Source organism: Gymnoscopelus microlampas (genome assembly GCF_963454915.1).
Source record: "Gymnoscopelus microlampas genome assembly, chromosome: 16".
NCBI classification, from domain to species: Eukaryota; Metazoa; Chordata; class Actinopteri; order Myctophiformes; family Myctophidae; genus Gymnoscopelus; species Gymnoscopelus microlampas.
This window is the reverse complement of record NC_139953.1, coordinates 42782306-42795819: the sequence shown is the minus strand read 5'-3', so window position 1 is coordinate 42795819 and position 13514 is coordinate 42782306. Positions and strand designations below refer to the sequence as shown.

The window sequence follows — 13514 nt, the reverse complement described above, 5'->3', positions numbered from 1 at the left end:
CCCCCCCCCCCCCCGCCAAATTGGCAAAACACAAAGATTTGAATGATGCATATAAATAAAGAAACCTCTGTCACACGACAGACGGTCTGTTCCAGATGCTTCTCCTCAGCGGGTTGAGCAATTGATCTCAACTTGTACGTGGGCATGACAATTAGCATAATGCACAAAACAACGACGCCCTTCTTTCACTTTCCCAAAATGTAAGCTGTTTACTTGCGTTGTTTTGTGTTTGTGCCTGGCTTACTTGTTGTTAACTAGTTGTACGAACTCTTGTTTTATTGTGGTACTGTTTTATTGGATCTTGTTTAGTCATTGTCAATACACTTTTGCTCATTTGATTTTGCTATTTTGTCTCATCTGTTTAAGAAAGTAGGTAGCTGATATATTGCACTTTTACCTTAGCGCTAGGTATACTCTTAGTTGCTTGTTTTAGCAGAAAATGCACTTAAGACTTCTGGTGATTAGTAGTTTTGTTCCCTACCTATGTTGAATTCACTTATTGTAAGTGGCTTTGGATAAAAGCGTCTGCTAAATGACTGTAATGTAATGTAATCACCGGAGATTGGGAGTTTGGCCTATGGGATCTGTCGTCATGGTTACAGCCCCGGAAGCTATGGGATCATCTCTAGCCCCTGGCTACACACTGCCAATAGACACACGCTGCAAACTTAAGAAGGACTTTCATTCAGGCTCCGTGTACACACACACACACACACACACACACACACACACACACACACACACACACACACACACACACACACACACACACACACACACACACACACACACACACACACACACACACACACACACACACAGCGTTTTATGAGCGGGAGGGTGCTTTGGATATCATCTTCAGAGCACTAGCACGCACATTGACACGTGTTCTGTTCCAATCCAGGTTGTGTCATTAGCAGTGGTGGAAAAAGTACTCAAATGTTTTACTTTAATAAGTAAAAGTATCAATACTGCAATAGAGATATACTCTGTTACAAGTAAAAGTCCGTAATTAAAAATGTATTACATCTATTATAAGCTCAGCAACGAACTGTGAGCTTGTAGATCGGCTATTTTCAAATGGCCAAAGTATAGGGCTGAAGTGGTTAATGTATGTTTTGTAATAATAATCAAAATCTACAAAGTAACTAGTAACTAGAGTCTTCAAATAATTGTAGTGGAGTAAAAGCACAATAGTTGCCTCTGAGATGTAGTGGAGTAGAAGTAAAAGTACTGAAAATTGGAAATACTCCAGTAAAGTTAAAATACCTCAAAATTGTACTTAAGTACAGTACTTGAGTAAATGTACTTATAGTCACTTTACACCACTGGTCAACGATTCCACATCGGGTCGTAAATGACCGGGTTGTCACACACACACACACACACACACACACACACACACACACACACACACACACACACACACACACACACACACACACACACACACACACACACACACACACACACACACACACACACACACACACACACACACACACACACACACACACTGTCCCACCTGGGGTCCCGCAGACACCCAAAGGGCTCCTTGAACGCTTTCGCCATTTCCAAGCGGGGCCCCTGATCCAGAAAAAAATAAAAACTAGAAAATGGGCACAGGTCTCCGCCAGTACTGTTCCTGATTAATCCTGTCTTAACTATTTATATTACATATTGTCACGTGTCACTTGACCAATGTTAGCTTGGCTGATAGAAGCTCACTTCAAAAAATATAAAATATTTTTTTTGAAGTGACACACCTATTTATAGGTTTTTATTTCGTCATGCATCTCGCTAGCCAATCAAAAGCATTGGTGACAACATATTGTCACGTGTCACGTAATTTTGCCTGCTAATTTCTTAGTGTCATCACTTCCAGTTTCACTTGTTTAATCTATATCCTGATTGAGTTCTCTGTCCTGATTGGATACAATTGGAAATGAAACTGAAACGAAAATGCATTTTCTCTTTTATAAAGAGCTGGAGAGACAAGGAGACTCCTTTTACTGAACACACACTCTATGGCAATGAGTACTATCAGAATATAGAGCTATTTAACACTTATTTTAACCAAAGAAAATCACTTACCCTACCTTTAATATTTTCTCAGAGGAAAAGATACTCTCCATTAATCCTGTCAATATTACATATTGTCACGTGTCACTTGACCAATGTTAGCTTGGCTGATGGATAGGTGTGTCACTTCAAAAAATATAAATGATTTTTTTAAGTGACACACCTATTTATAGGTCTCTATTTCATCATGCGTCTCGCTAGCCAATCAAAGCAGACCCTTTCAACATATTGTCACGTGTCACGTGAAGCTTGACCAATGTTAGCTTGGTGGACACACGGAAGGACGAGAACGAAAACTTAGTCTCCTGGCGGAGACAAAAAGACATTTCCTTATCCTCTTTACATACCTGTGACCTGGAAGGTGCATTTCCCCGCCCCGGCCTCGTTGATGACGTTGCAGGTGTACTCCCCCCAGCCGTCGCGGCTCAGGCTGCGGATGGTGTACTCCGTCTCGTCGCGCTGGTCGGCGAAGGCGCCGGCGTGGAGCAGGCGGTTGGACAGCAGCCACTCGAAGCGCAGCACCCGCGACGGGTGAGCCCTCAGCACCCGGCACGTCATCACCACGGGACGGCCCAGGCCCTGACGCATCTCCATGGCCACCGGCTCCACCGTGGGAGGGTCTTCAAGGAGAGGGGAAGACCAGAAAAAAAAGGGTGCAAACGGTTAATCAAAGTGATTGATAATTGATTGTAAAAACAATAATTGATTACCCCTTCCATTGTGTTAGGGTCATTTTTGACCAGTTTTCAAGTTTAAATAGGTAAAAAGTACCCTTTGCATTTCTTTATTGGAACGAGACTTCATGATATCCTCAGAAATAGCCATTTTAACGCAACAAAATTATTTATCATCATTTTAATTAATTCTGATGGTCTCTATAAAAAAAAGAGACACTTGTGGTGTTAGGGTCCGAAATGACCCGGCAGAGAAGTGTGGCTCAATTCCCCCCAAATTGTCAATATTCAATGTTTACATGTTTGAGAGTGAGAGAGACTTGTCCTCAATTAGCATTTGCTTTCAGGAGTAAAATAAAGTTTGAGTTCATGAAAAATAAATGACTTTTTACCTTCTATGGTATACAGGTCAAAAATGTGTTCTAATTATTATTCTTAATTATTCTATTATAGCTAGATAACATCATTATCCATTGCCTTCATTATAGGAAATTTAATGAGTGAATTTTAACATTTTTAATAGAAAACAAGATATATTGAAAGATGAAACCCTAGCCCTAAACCAACATAATATTTTAAAAACTGTTTACATCGATATGAATGCATTACAAGCCAGCTATGAGGTGGGAGAAAAAAATGAATGAAAAAAAATATATATATGAATATTTTGGGCTGATTTAAACCACGGGTCAAATTTGACCCGCTAACACCACAGATGGATGCAGTTTTATAACACAATGCAATGGTTAAAGTCAATCCCCAAAGGAACTGGTTGGAATAACGTGTTCCTTCCACGCACTACGTCCAACCCGGGAAATTCCCCCCTGTCGAGTGATAGGAAGGCTTGTTAGCTCTCATGCATTGAAGGAGGCATGAGCTCGGCTCTGAGCTCTCCCTAGGTTGGCATAGGGAGTGTAGTGCCCAGGATTACTTTGACAATTGGCATTGAGTGAAAAAAATAAATGGGGTTACAAAATCGTGCAGATAAAAAAAAAAGAAAACCAAAAAAAGTCAATCCCCAAGTAGGTCGTTTTAGGTGAACATTTCGAGCTTGTGAATCTGCTAGTTTGGATGCTTTAGTTTAGTGCAGGGGTCTTCAACAGGGGGTCCGGGACCCCTAGGGGGTCCTCAGAGTTAATACAGGGGGTCCGCCAAATCGTTGTGTGATAGGATTTTAATTTTTACATTAACCACTTGAACCATCCCTTTTCTGAGGAGAACTTTAGACAAAAATAGCAGATCTACAAGCCCACAACGCCTCGCGCTGCGAGGCGTTGTGAGCTTGTAGATCGGCTATTTTTGGCAAAGAGTTATAGGTGTAGAGGGAAATAAGAGCAGCAAAAGTGTATCTGAAACACAATTTTATACAATATAGAGTAGGGGGTCCCTGCTTCATCTCTCTCTCAGCTAGGGGGTCCTTGGGCTGAAAACGTTGAAGACCCCTGGTTTAGTGTAACGCTGTAGTATGATCAAGTAAGGCATTCATTTACCGGAAAAAACACAAACAGTTAAACTATGGAGATGCCTGACAGCAACAATATTTGAGTGCTCTTCTTTAAGTCCCTGTACAGTACATCTGCGATATTATTCAGGTGAGAAGGACAAGTCCCTCCTGAGGCAGACAGCAGGGAGAGAGACTCAACACAAGGATGTCTGGAGGAGAGAGAGCACAAAGCCTCTGGGAGGAGAAACAACCCGACATGACAAGATTTATGCCTGATTCGGTTTGCACGCAGAACATAGCAGATCTGCAAGCTCACAACGGGTCGCGCCGCGACCCGTTGTGAGCTTGCAGATCGGCTATGTTCGGTTTGCCTAGACACTGGCGCAAGGCTAAGTAAGAAAATCCTCCTAGGGAGTCACAGGAAGGAAGATTAATATAAACTTGAAGACTAAAGTATAGACTTCACTAGCCTGTGAGAGTACGAAAAACCAGAAAGGAACTTTTCAAAAGTCGCTCAGAAGGGCAAGAAGTGGACGGATAGTAGGGGTGTGCCGATACACTAATTTCACCAAACGATACGATACGATATTTGGCTCAAAACTTCGATACGATTTCGATACGATATGATACGCACTTTTTTTATTATGAAAATATATGGGGGAGAAAAAAAGTGCAAAAAATGCAAACAAAGAATTCTGTTTTTGCATTATTCAGACATGCAAACTTGTAGCTTTTCAGCTACAATAGCCGTTTTGAATCCAAATAGGGCAATAGTGTGACACCTGACCCGAAAAAAAAAAAAAAATGTTGTCACCCTTTTCACCTCGGGGCTGTTTGCATGCCTGATTATAATGATTGTAAAAAAAATATTTTTAAAAAAATGTTGTTTTTTTGTTGTTTTTTTTTCAAAACGATATTTTTTTTTTCCAAAACGATACATATCGTCACGAAAACGTATCGCGATATATCGCGGGACGATATATCGGCACACCCCTAACGGATAGTGATGAATTCACGGAGCACGACCGTGGATCTCTACTACATTACACTATACCACTGCACTGTATATTATCTTAACATTCTTATATTATACCATTATATACTGTATGAACATTATTGTTGTACTATATTATGTTAACATATACTATCTTACACTATTATATTTGCTACTATTGTTATTGTTACTACTTGTATCTCTCTCTCTGTCTCTCTCTCTCTCTCTTCTTTCCCCCCCGACACGGTCGAGGCAGAAGGCCCCCACCCTAGAGCCTAGGGTCTGCTTGACGTTTCCTCCAGTTAAGAGGGAGTTTTTCGTTGCCACTGTTGCAACATTTCTTGGTCAGGGTGGGACTGTCGGGTCTCTGCTCTACATGTTAAGCAGGGGTCTTCAACAGGGGGTCCGGGACCCCTAGGGGGTCCTCAGAGTTACTACAAGGGGTCCGCCAAATCTTTGTGTGATATGATTTTTTTTTCCCCTTAACCACTTGAACCCTAGCATCCCTTTTCTGAGGAGAACTTTGGCCAAAAAATAGCAGATCTACAAGCTCACAACGCCTCGCGCTGCGAGGCGTTGTGAGCTTGTAGATCGGCTATTTTTGGCAAAGAGGTATAGGTGTAGAGGGAAAAATATCATACCTAGTAAACGACAAAAAAAATCTGGAACACAATTGTATACAATATAGAGGGGGTCCCTACTTCATCTCTCGCTCAGCTAGGGGGTCCTTGGCCTGAAAACGTTGAAAACCCCTGCTGTAAAGTGTCTTGAGACAACTTGTTGTGATTTGACACTTTAATAACATTTCATTTAATTGAATTGAAATCAGCCGAGCTTTTCACATCGGAAGTGACTGACGCACCTGGTGATTTATTGTCTCTTTATTTTGTGTTGCTTTTTTACCCCTTTTTCTTCCCGATTCAGTCGCTGTGACACATGTTTTCTCCCGACACACTGTCTGTGCGTTGTCACTGCTGTTGTATCCTACTGACCTCAACTAAATGGTAAACGGTGCATTTCTATAGCGCTTTTATCCAAAGCGCTTTACATTGATTGTGCCATTCACCCATTCACACACACATTCATACACCGATGGCGGAGGAAACCTCCGCATCATAACTACATCTTTGGTGTTTACAACACACCAAACCGTTTCAAAATCGGATGAAAATTGTGCACGCTATGGTTATTTCAATAGTACATGCACCATAGACATAATGTTATGAATGACCGTCGCAAGATGGCCGCGTTTGAGCTACGATTGCGACGCCCCCTTGAGCCATCTAGCCTTTATATATATATCTATGATTTCGACACTAACTCTGGGGGAGCACCCCAGCCCGGGATCGAACTGGGAACCTTGCGGTTTCCAGTTCACTCTACCCAGCCACTCTACCCCTAGCCTCGGAAACCCATGGCTTTTTTTTTGTTACTACCTGGGGCTACCCCTGAGCCACTGCCGCCCCTCAACTACTACTCCTACTGGCAGTAGAGCCTCCGTCCTACTCCCCACGCCCAACACACTCCCTGCTGACAGGAGAGCCGCCCCATCCCCCAGAAGCCCGTAGAAGTATGCGCAGTGACAAATATCAACAAAATATCAACAAATATCAACCCGTAGGCAGTGGCGTGCACAGACATTTTGAGGGGCAGGTGCTCAAGTAAATTATACTTTTTTTTGTTTACTTGCTCTTTTTTCCCTCTACACACCTATACCTCTTTGCCAAAAATAGACGATCTACAAGCCCACAGCGCGAGGCGTTGTGGGCTTGTAGATCTGCTATTTTTGGCTAAAGTTCTCCTCAGAAAAGGGATGCTAGGTTTCGAGTAGTTAAGGTAAAAAGAAAAATCATATCACATAAAGATTTGGCGGACCCCCTGTAGTAACTCTGAGGACCCCCTGTTGAAGACCCCTGCTGTCAACTGAAGAAAAAAAAAACGTTTTTTTTTCTTTTTTTTCAAAAGGGCACTTCTGGTCAAGAGGGCAACGGGCAGGTGCTCTAGCACCACCTAGAGTCTATCTGTGCACGTCCCTGCCCGTAGGAGTATGCGCAGTGACAAATATCAACCTCCCCGCCTGGCTTACCTCCCCCGAACCACACAAGTCAATTGTGTTCGTATATATCAAGGGTTCCAAACTTTTCAGGCCGTGAACTAATAAAGTCATTTCTTGGGTGAACTACTTCCTTACGAATGTTCCCGAGCACAGTGACGACGGGGAAGATAAATAAAAAGCAGACGCCCAAGACGCCTACGGGGGGGAGAGAGAGAGAGAGAGAGAGAGAGAGAGAGAGAGAGAGAGAGAGAGAGAGAGAGAGAGAGAGAGAGAGAGAGAGAGAGAGAGAGAGAGACACACACACACACACACACAGAGGAGACTGGAGAGAGATAGGACAAAGAACCAGAGAGTCACAAAGAGAGGAGAGTAAACCATAAACAATAAACAGGCGGCCGGCGGGCAGAACGTCAATAGACATCAGCGGATGGATGAGAAACGACTGGAGGAGACAATCACAGAGGGGTGAAGAGTACACGCACGCTGGGCGCACACGGTCCAGATCAATTTTCACTGCAAAAAAACAAACAAAAAACTAACTAAACAACCAACAACCTCAGAAGGGACGGCGTTCGTTCTTGAGGGGAGAATCAGTCACGCATCAGGAGCCCAGGCCGGTAATGAGAGGGACGATGATGAAGAGCGGCTCAAGGTTCTCATACAAAATGGAAAATTAACCCATTAAGACCTATAAGGCCGATTCTGCAAAATGTCTTCTAAATCCCAACAGTTTTCTGAAAAAACGTATGTTTCTATATCAGTGGTGCTCAAACTTTTTCATGTCATGGACCCCCATAATTATATGTATTTGGCCACCGACATTTAATACAATATATATTCAAAGATGTGCACACATTTTCACGATTTAAAAAAAATAGCAGATCTACAAGCTCGTAGCGCGGCACTCGGTGCCGCGCTACGAGCTTGTATATCTGCTATTTTTGAATAGCCAACGTGTAAAATAATGCTTTTTTAGCTCAAATCAAAAAAGTGACACAGATGCGTTCCCGGTCTTAATGGGTTAATAAGCTTTCCGACGGGATCCGACAGGCTCCGTCCGTCTCCTCCCCCGCCCCCCGCCCCCCCCGCCCCCCCCCTTAGTACACCGGGGCCAACAACCTCGACCGGCGTGTGAATTATTCAGGCAGTCATCTCTGGGAAGCCAGAGCCATGCAGGTCAGCATGGCCTCTGCTCTCTGACTTCCTTACAAAGACAAAAGAAAATGGTTGTGTACAGTGGTGTAAAGTAACTAAGTACATTTACTCAATTACTGTACAGTTCAGTACAATTTTGAGGTACAGTACATTTACTTTACTGGAGTATTTCTAATTGTCTATACTTTTACTTCTACTCCACTACATCTCAGAGGCAAATATTGTACCTTTACTCCACTACAATTATTTGAAAACTTTAGTTACTAGTTAATTTGTAGTCCTTATCTCCACTTGAAAAAAAACTATCAATAAAGGCAAAAAAGCCCCTCCACCCAAAAAAAAGAAGAAAGAAAAGAAGGAACAACAGGAATAAGCAGCCGTGCCGTGAATGAAATCAGCGGCTCATTCCAATTTCCTGCCTGAGATCTGATAACGGCGTTATTGCCATCATCTGCAGCCATAATTACCTTTTTCATTTTTCAAACTGTGATTGGAGTGGCTCAAAAAATGATGTTTTTCCTCACTGTAAATGTCTCCTTCCTCTCTAAACATTTCTAATCTGATTACGGTGTATTTGTTGTTATTTTAATGTAATAACACATAACTCCTGTTAGTAATCAGATTATTATAATCCCTTTATATATATAGGTAATCTCTTAATCTTCAACCTCGGCGACAGAACAGAACAGAACCGTATAAGTCGTCCTCCTGGCAGGAGTAGGTTGAACAAACACGGGGCGCGTTGTTGTTGCAGATGAAAAAGCCCATGCAGCATCGAAATCAACATTTCACTTTCATGTCTACCTCAAACACAATTTAGATTTGATTGAGATGACTTGCTCCCTCGCTGCTTGAACGGAACGTGCCCCGATGGACTCACTGGTTTATAGATGATAAATTATATCGTCTCTGTCGGGGGGGAAACCTCATACGCTGCCTCAGTTGCTTTTCAGGACTTAAAGGGATAGTTCACCCCCAAAATAACTTCAGTGTACATGCAAAGTTTCACGCAGATCGGTGTGGTTATAGCGCCACCATGAGGCTGATTTAAAAACGTTCAAATGGCATTTCTTCCTCTGCCTAGTGGGAATGTGTGTGCAAAATGTAGTGTAAATTGCATGCTGCGTTGATGATATAAGGCATTTTGTTCAAAACAAACCAATCCTGAAAACTTTGAAAGCCAATATTAGCCAATCAGAATATGGAAAATCGGACAGATCCGTGTGATCACATGACTATAGAGATACTGTGTGTACCCATTTGCGTGAGTTTTGGACATAATCTGTAGGAGTGATATCCAAAAATGTGTTTTACACAAATCGGCCTCCTGGTGGAGCTATAACAGGCCAATCTGAAAATGTGGCTTTAGCATCCAGGGAGTGTGTGAGGACAGTTTCGCAGTGGCCGGGCCAACGGTGCCGGAGATTAGCTGTTCACAGACACACACACACACGGACGGACGGACAGACAGGGTGCAAAACATACTCTCGGAGACAATTAAACACTATTAATTGTGATTCTACAGTAGATGAGGGGAAAGGGGAAAGAGAAGAATGCATTTTTCTTTTCTTTTCACATGGGAAGAAGAGAGGAAGCAGCAGCAGCAATGTTTGAAGAGATTTTCCATTTTAAGTTTGAAGTAAAAAGCTGACTATATCTTCATATCCGATCCTCTCCTCCAAATATCATAATACTCAGGCTGAGGGAGTTCAGAGAGAGGGGAGAAGAGATGCCTTTCATCTCTGCTAAAATGAAAAAAAAAAAAACGGCAATCCGTTCCTGTCTAATGCCCTGTGTCTGGGACTCTGGAAGAAGAAGGCTCTGAATATCTGCTCCTACCTTTAACTTCTATGTACGGCGTAGCGATTCCTAAACTGTGGGGCCCTGAGAATATTGCAGGTGGACCCCCAAATAACTGGCAAAACAGATGTTAAGATGTTATTGATAATGTAGCATTAATCTAAAAAACAGTATCATGTAAAAGAGTTTTCATTGTGATACCGATACGAAAGAACTTAACCCTTTAAGGCCGGGAAGGGAATGCATGTGTGTCATTTTAAGATTTCTCTGGCTATTCAAAAATAGCAGATATACAAGCTCATAGCGCGGCACCGAGTGCCGCGCTATGAGCTTGTAGATCTGCTATTTTTTATTTTTTTAATCGTGAAAGTGTGTGCAAATCTTTAGTTTGAATATATAAATACTTTTTTTAAAGCGAAAGTTTTTAACTCAACTCTTTGCTTCTGGGGATTTTACAAATGTCTTCTAAATCCTAAAGTACTTTTTTCCTAAAAAAAATGTTTGATTTATTTTTTTAACTTAAGTTGCTATATTATCAATGGTTTTCAAAATGTTTTCATGTCAAGGACCCCAAAAATAATATGTATTTGATCACGGACCCCCTCCCATCTAAAACATATTTTGTTCCAGGGACCCCCAGGAGCAAAGATTTGAGTTAAAAATGTAAATAAAAGATTTGCACAAATTTTCAGGATTTTTCTAAAAATTTGCAGATCTACAAGCTCATAGCGCGGCTATGAGCTTGTAGATCTGCTATTTTTATATAGCCAAAGAAATCTTAAAATGACACAAATGCGTTCCCGGTCTTAAAGGGTTAAAGTACACTAAGTTAGTTCCATTAATAGCGTGAGGAAGCTTGAAGTACAAGTACACCCCCTGAACATGAACATACTGTAGTCCCAACCCCTGATGCTGAGTGCCAAGGAGGGAGGCATTGGGTTCCTATTTGTTATAGTCTTTGGTATGACCCGGTCAAACTCACGACCTTCCGGTCTCAGAGCGGACACTCTAACCACTGAGCTGGATGTTGAAGTGGACCCTGATAAAAGGAGGGTTGTAAAGTGCTGGTGTACAGTATATATACTGGCCTCCCTGAGTGGCACTGCAGCAAATTACAGTTAAGTGCAAATCCATTCGCACAGAGAGACAAAATGTAGACATAGACTGGCTCCACATATACTATTACTGTCTCTTATGTAACCCACACACACAAAAAAAACAACATATTTTACACAAGGCACTTCATGCCTCGTCCCCACTGTACTGACGCAGGGCCCGTGGAACAGCTGGGGTTGGCGACACAGTTGCCAGATTTTGTGAGAGAAATGAAAATAATTAAGCCCAAAATAAGCGACTATTGGCACACAAGCACTTGTGAGCTTGTAAAACATTTTTTATCATTTTTATTAATTCATTTATCATTTTGAAAAAACTCTAAGCTGGCATGGGCGTCCCTGGCACATGAAAATGTTTGAGAACCACCGCTTTCAACAACATTAAGAAGCAAGCCCAAATAAGCAACTACACTTTAGAAACAAGCCCCCAATAAACACAACTAATATTTACAAGCGACAGAGAAAACAAGCCCGAAGTCGCTCATAAATAAGCAGACATGGCAACACTGGTTGGCGATCATGACAGGGACAGGAAAGGATCGGAGACATCCCAGATGTTTCAGAGGCAGCAACATGGCAAGAGGCTCCCGTCCATACACACATATACTCCATACAATGCATACAAGAACACTCGTGGATGTTTTGTGGACCGTGAACCAACTTTGTACGTGCAAAGACGAAACATCCTCGCGTCTCAGAACTGCACATGACGCACAGGACAAAACATCAATGGATGAAGGGGCACACGCATGAGGCAATCTGCTTGCGCAGATGGCCACGCTACTGCGTGTCCATGTTTGTATATATTCTTTTCATTGCAGCTGCTAAAGCATACATGGGCAACTGGCGGCCCGGTTAATGCAGCCCGCAGGTTAATATGGGAATACTGATATATTTATTATTGATATCAGCTGTTACAATTCCAAACATGCAAACATGTCCCGCTTTAATGACTTCAGTCTATATTAGTAGCTTAATGACTAATATTACATTTCTATTGTCTTTTTTATGTCCAATGTATTTGTACGTAAGTTCTTAAAGTTAACATACGTGTAACTAAATGCATTTGAAATTGAATAAGAATGTCACTTTTCAGGATTCCTATTCAAAAATAGCAACAAAAAAAAAATCAGGTTTCCAATTCAAAAATAGCAAACATAGCAGATCTACAAGCTCAAAACGCGTCGCACCGCGACGCGTTTTGAGCTTGTAGATCGGCTATTTTTACTACTTTTGTGTGACTGGCGAAGTACAGCATTCATTTACGGAAAAAAAGTTAAATTACGGCCAGAAAAGGTGACTGCCCGACAGTAATATGCAATGTGGCCCTCTGGAGTGAGTGTGGAAATATAGTGGCCCCCCCTCTCCATCATCAAAGTTGCATCACCCCTGTGCTAAAGCATGCAATTACCTTTTTTTTAAATTATTGGTTGATTCGACAAAGAACATCTCAATGCGCGCAACATCCTGACTTCACGCAGGTTCTTTCATCTTGTGAAAGCATCTTCAAAGCGAGAAGACTTAACCCATTAAGACCTCAAACTGTGTAATTTTTAGATTTGAGCTAAAAAGCATTATTTTACACTTTGGGCTATTCAAAAATAGCAGATCTACAAGCTCGTAGCGCGGCACCGAGTGCCGCGCTACGAGCTTGTAGATCTGCTATTTTTGAAAAATCGTGAAAATGTGTGCAAATCTTTGAATATATATATTTTTAAAGCGAACATTTTTAACTCAAATCTTTGCTTCTGGGGGGTCCCTGGAACAACATATTTTGATGGGGGTCCGCGGCCAAATACATATAATTGTGGGGGTCCTTGACATGAAAAAGCTTGAGCACCACTGATATAGAAACAGACGTTTTTCAGAATACTGTTGAGATTTAGGAGACATGTTGAATCGGCTTCAGGTCTCAATGGGCTAATGAAAGGAGTGATTATAGAGCGTTTGTATTGATAAATCAATCACTCTCCCACTCTCTCTCTTTTCGTAGCCCCGCTTCTCCCATTTACTTATTCATAGCTGGCATCAAAAAAAAAAAACATGTTCAGACCCCAATGAAAGCAAACAATCAGATACAGAGAGCACTCTCTCTCTGCGGTTGTTAAATTAGTCCTGACAATTGTGTGCTCTCGTCAGAAATGGGTTTTGAGTGAAGGAACTGTAGGTACAGTATCCATCATTGACTTGGATA

At 41.9% G+C, this 13514-nt stretch overlaps 1 protein-coding gene across 1 annotated transcript in view; it reads right to left on the bottom strand.

Moving 5' to 3' along the window:
* LOC311062689 (MAM domain-containing glycosylphosphatidylinositol anchor protein 2) overlaps nt 1-13514 on the bottom strand; it is a gene marked incomplete at both ends in the record, with an annotated part of 584351 nt that overhangs the window by 129975 nt on the left and 440862 nt on the right. Inside the window, 1 exon segment of the mRNA XM_084081896.1 lies at nt 2430-2702. Coding sequence (XP_083938022.1) covers nt 2430-2702 — 273 coding nt within the window.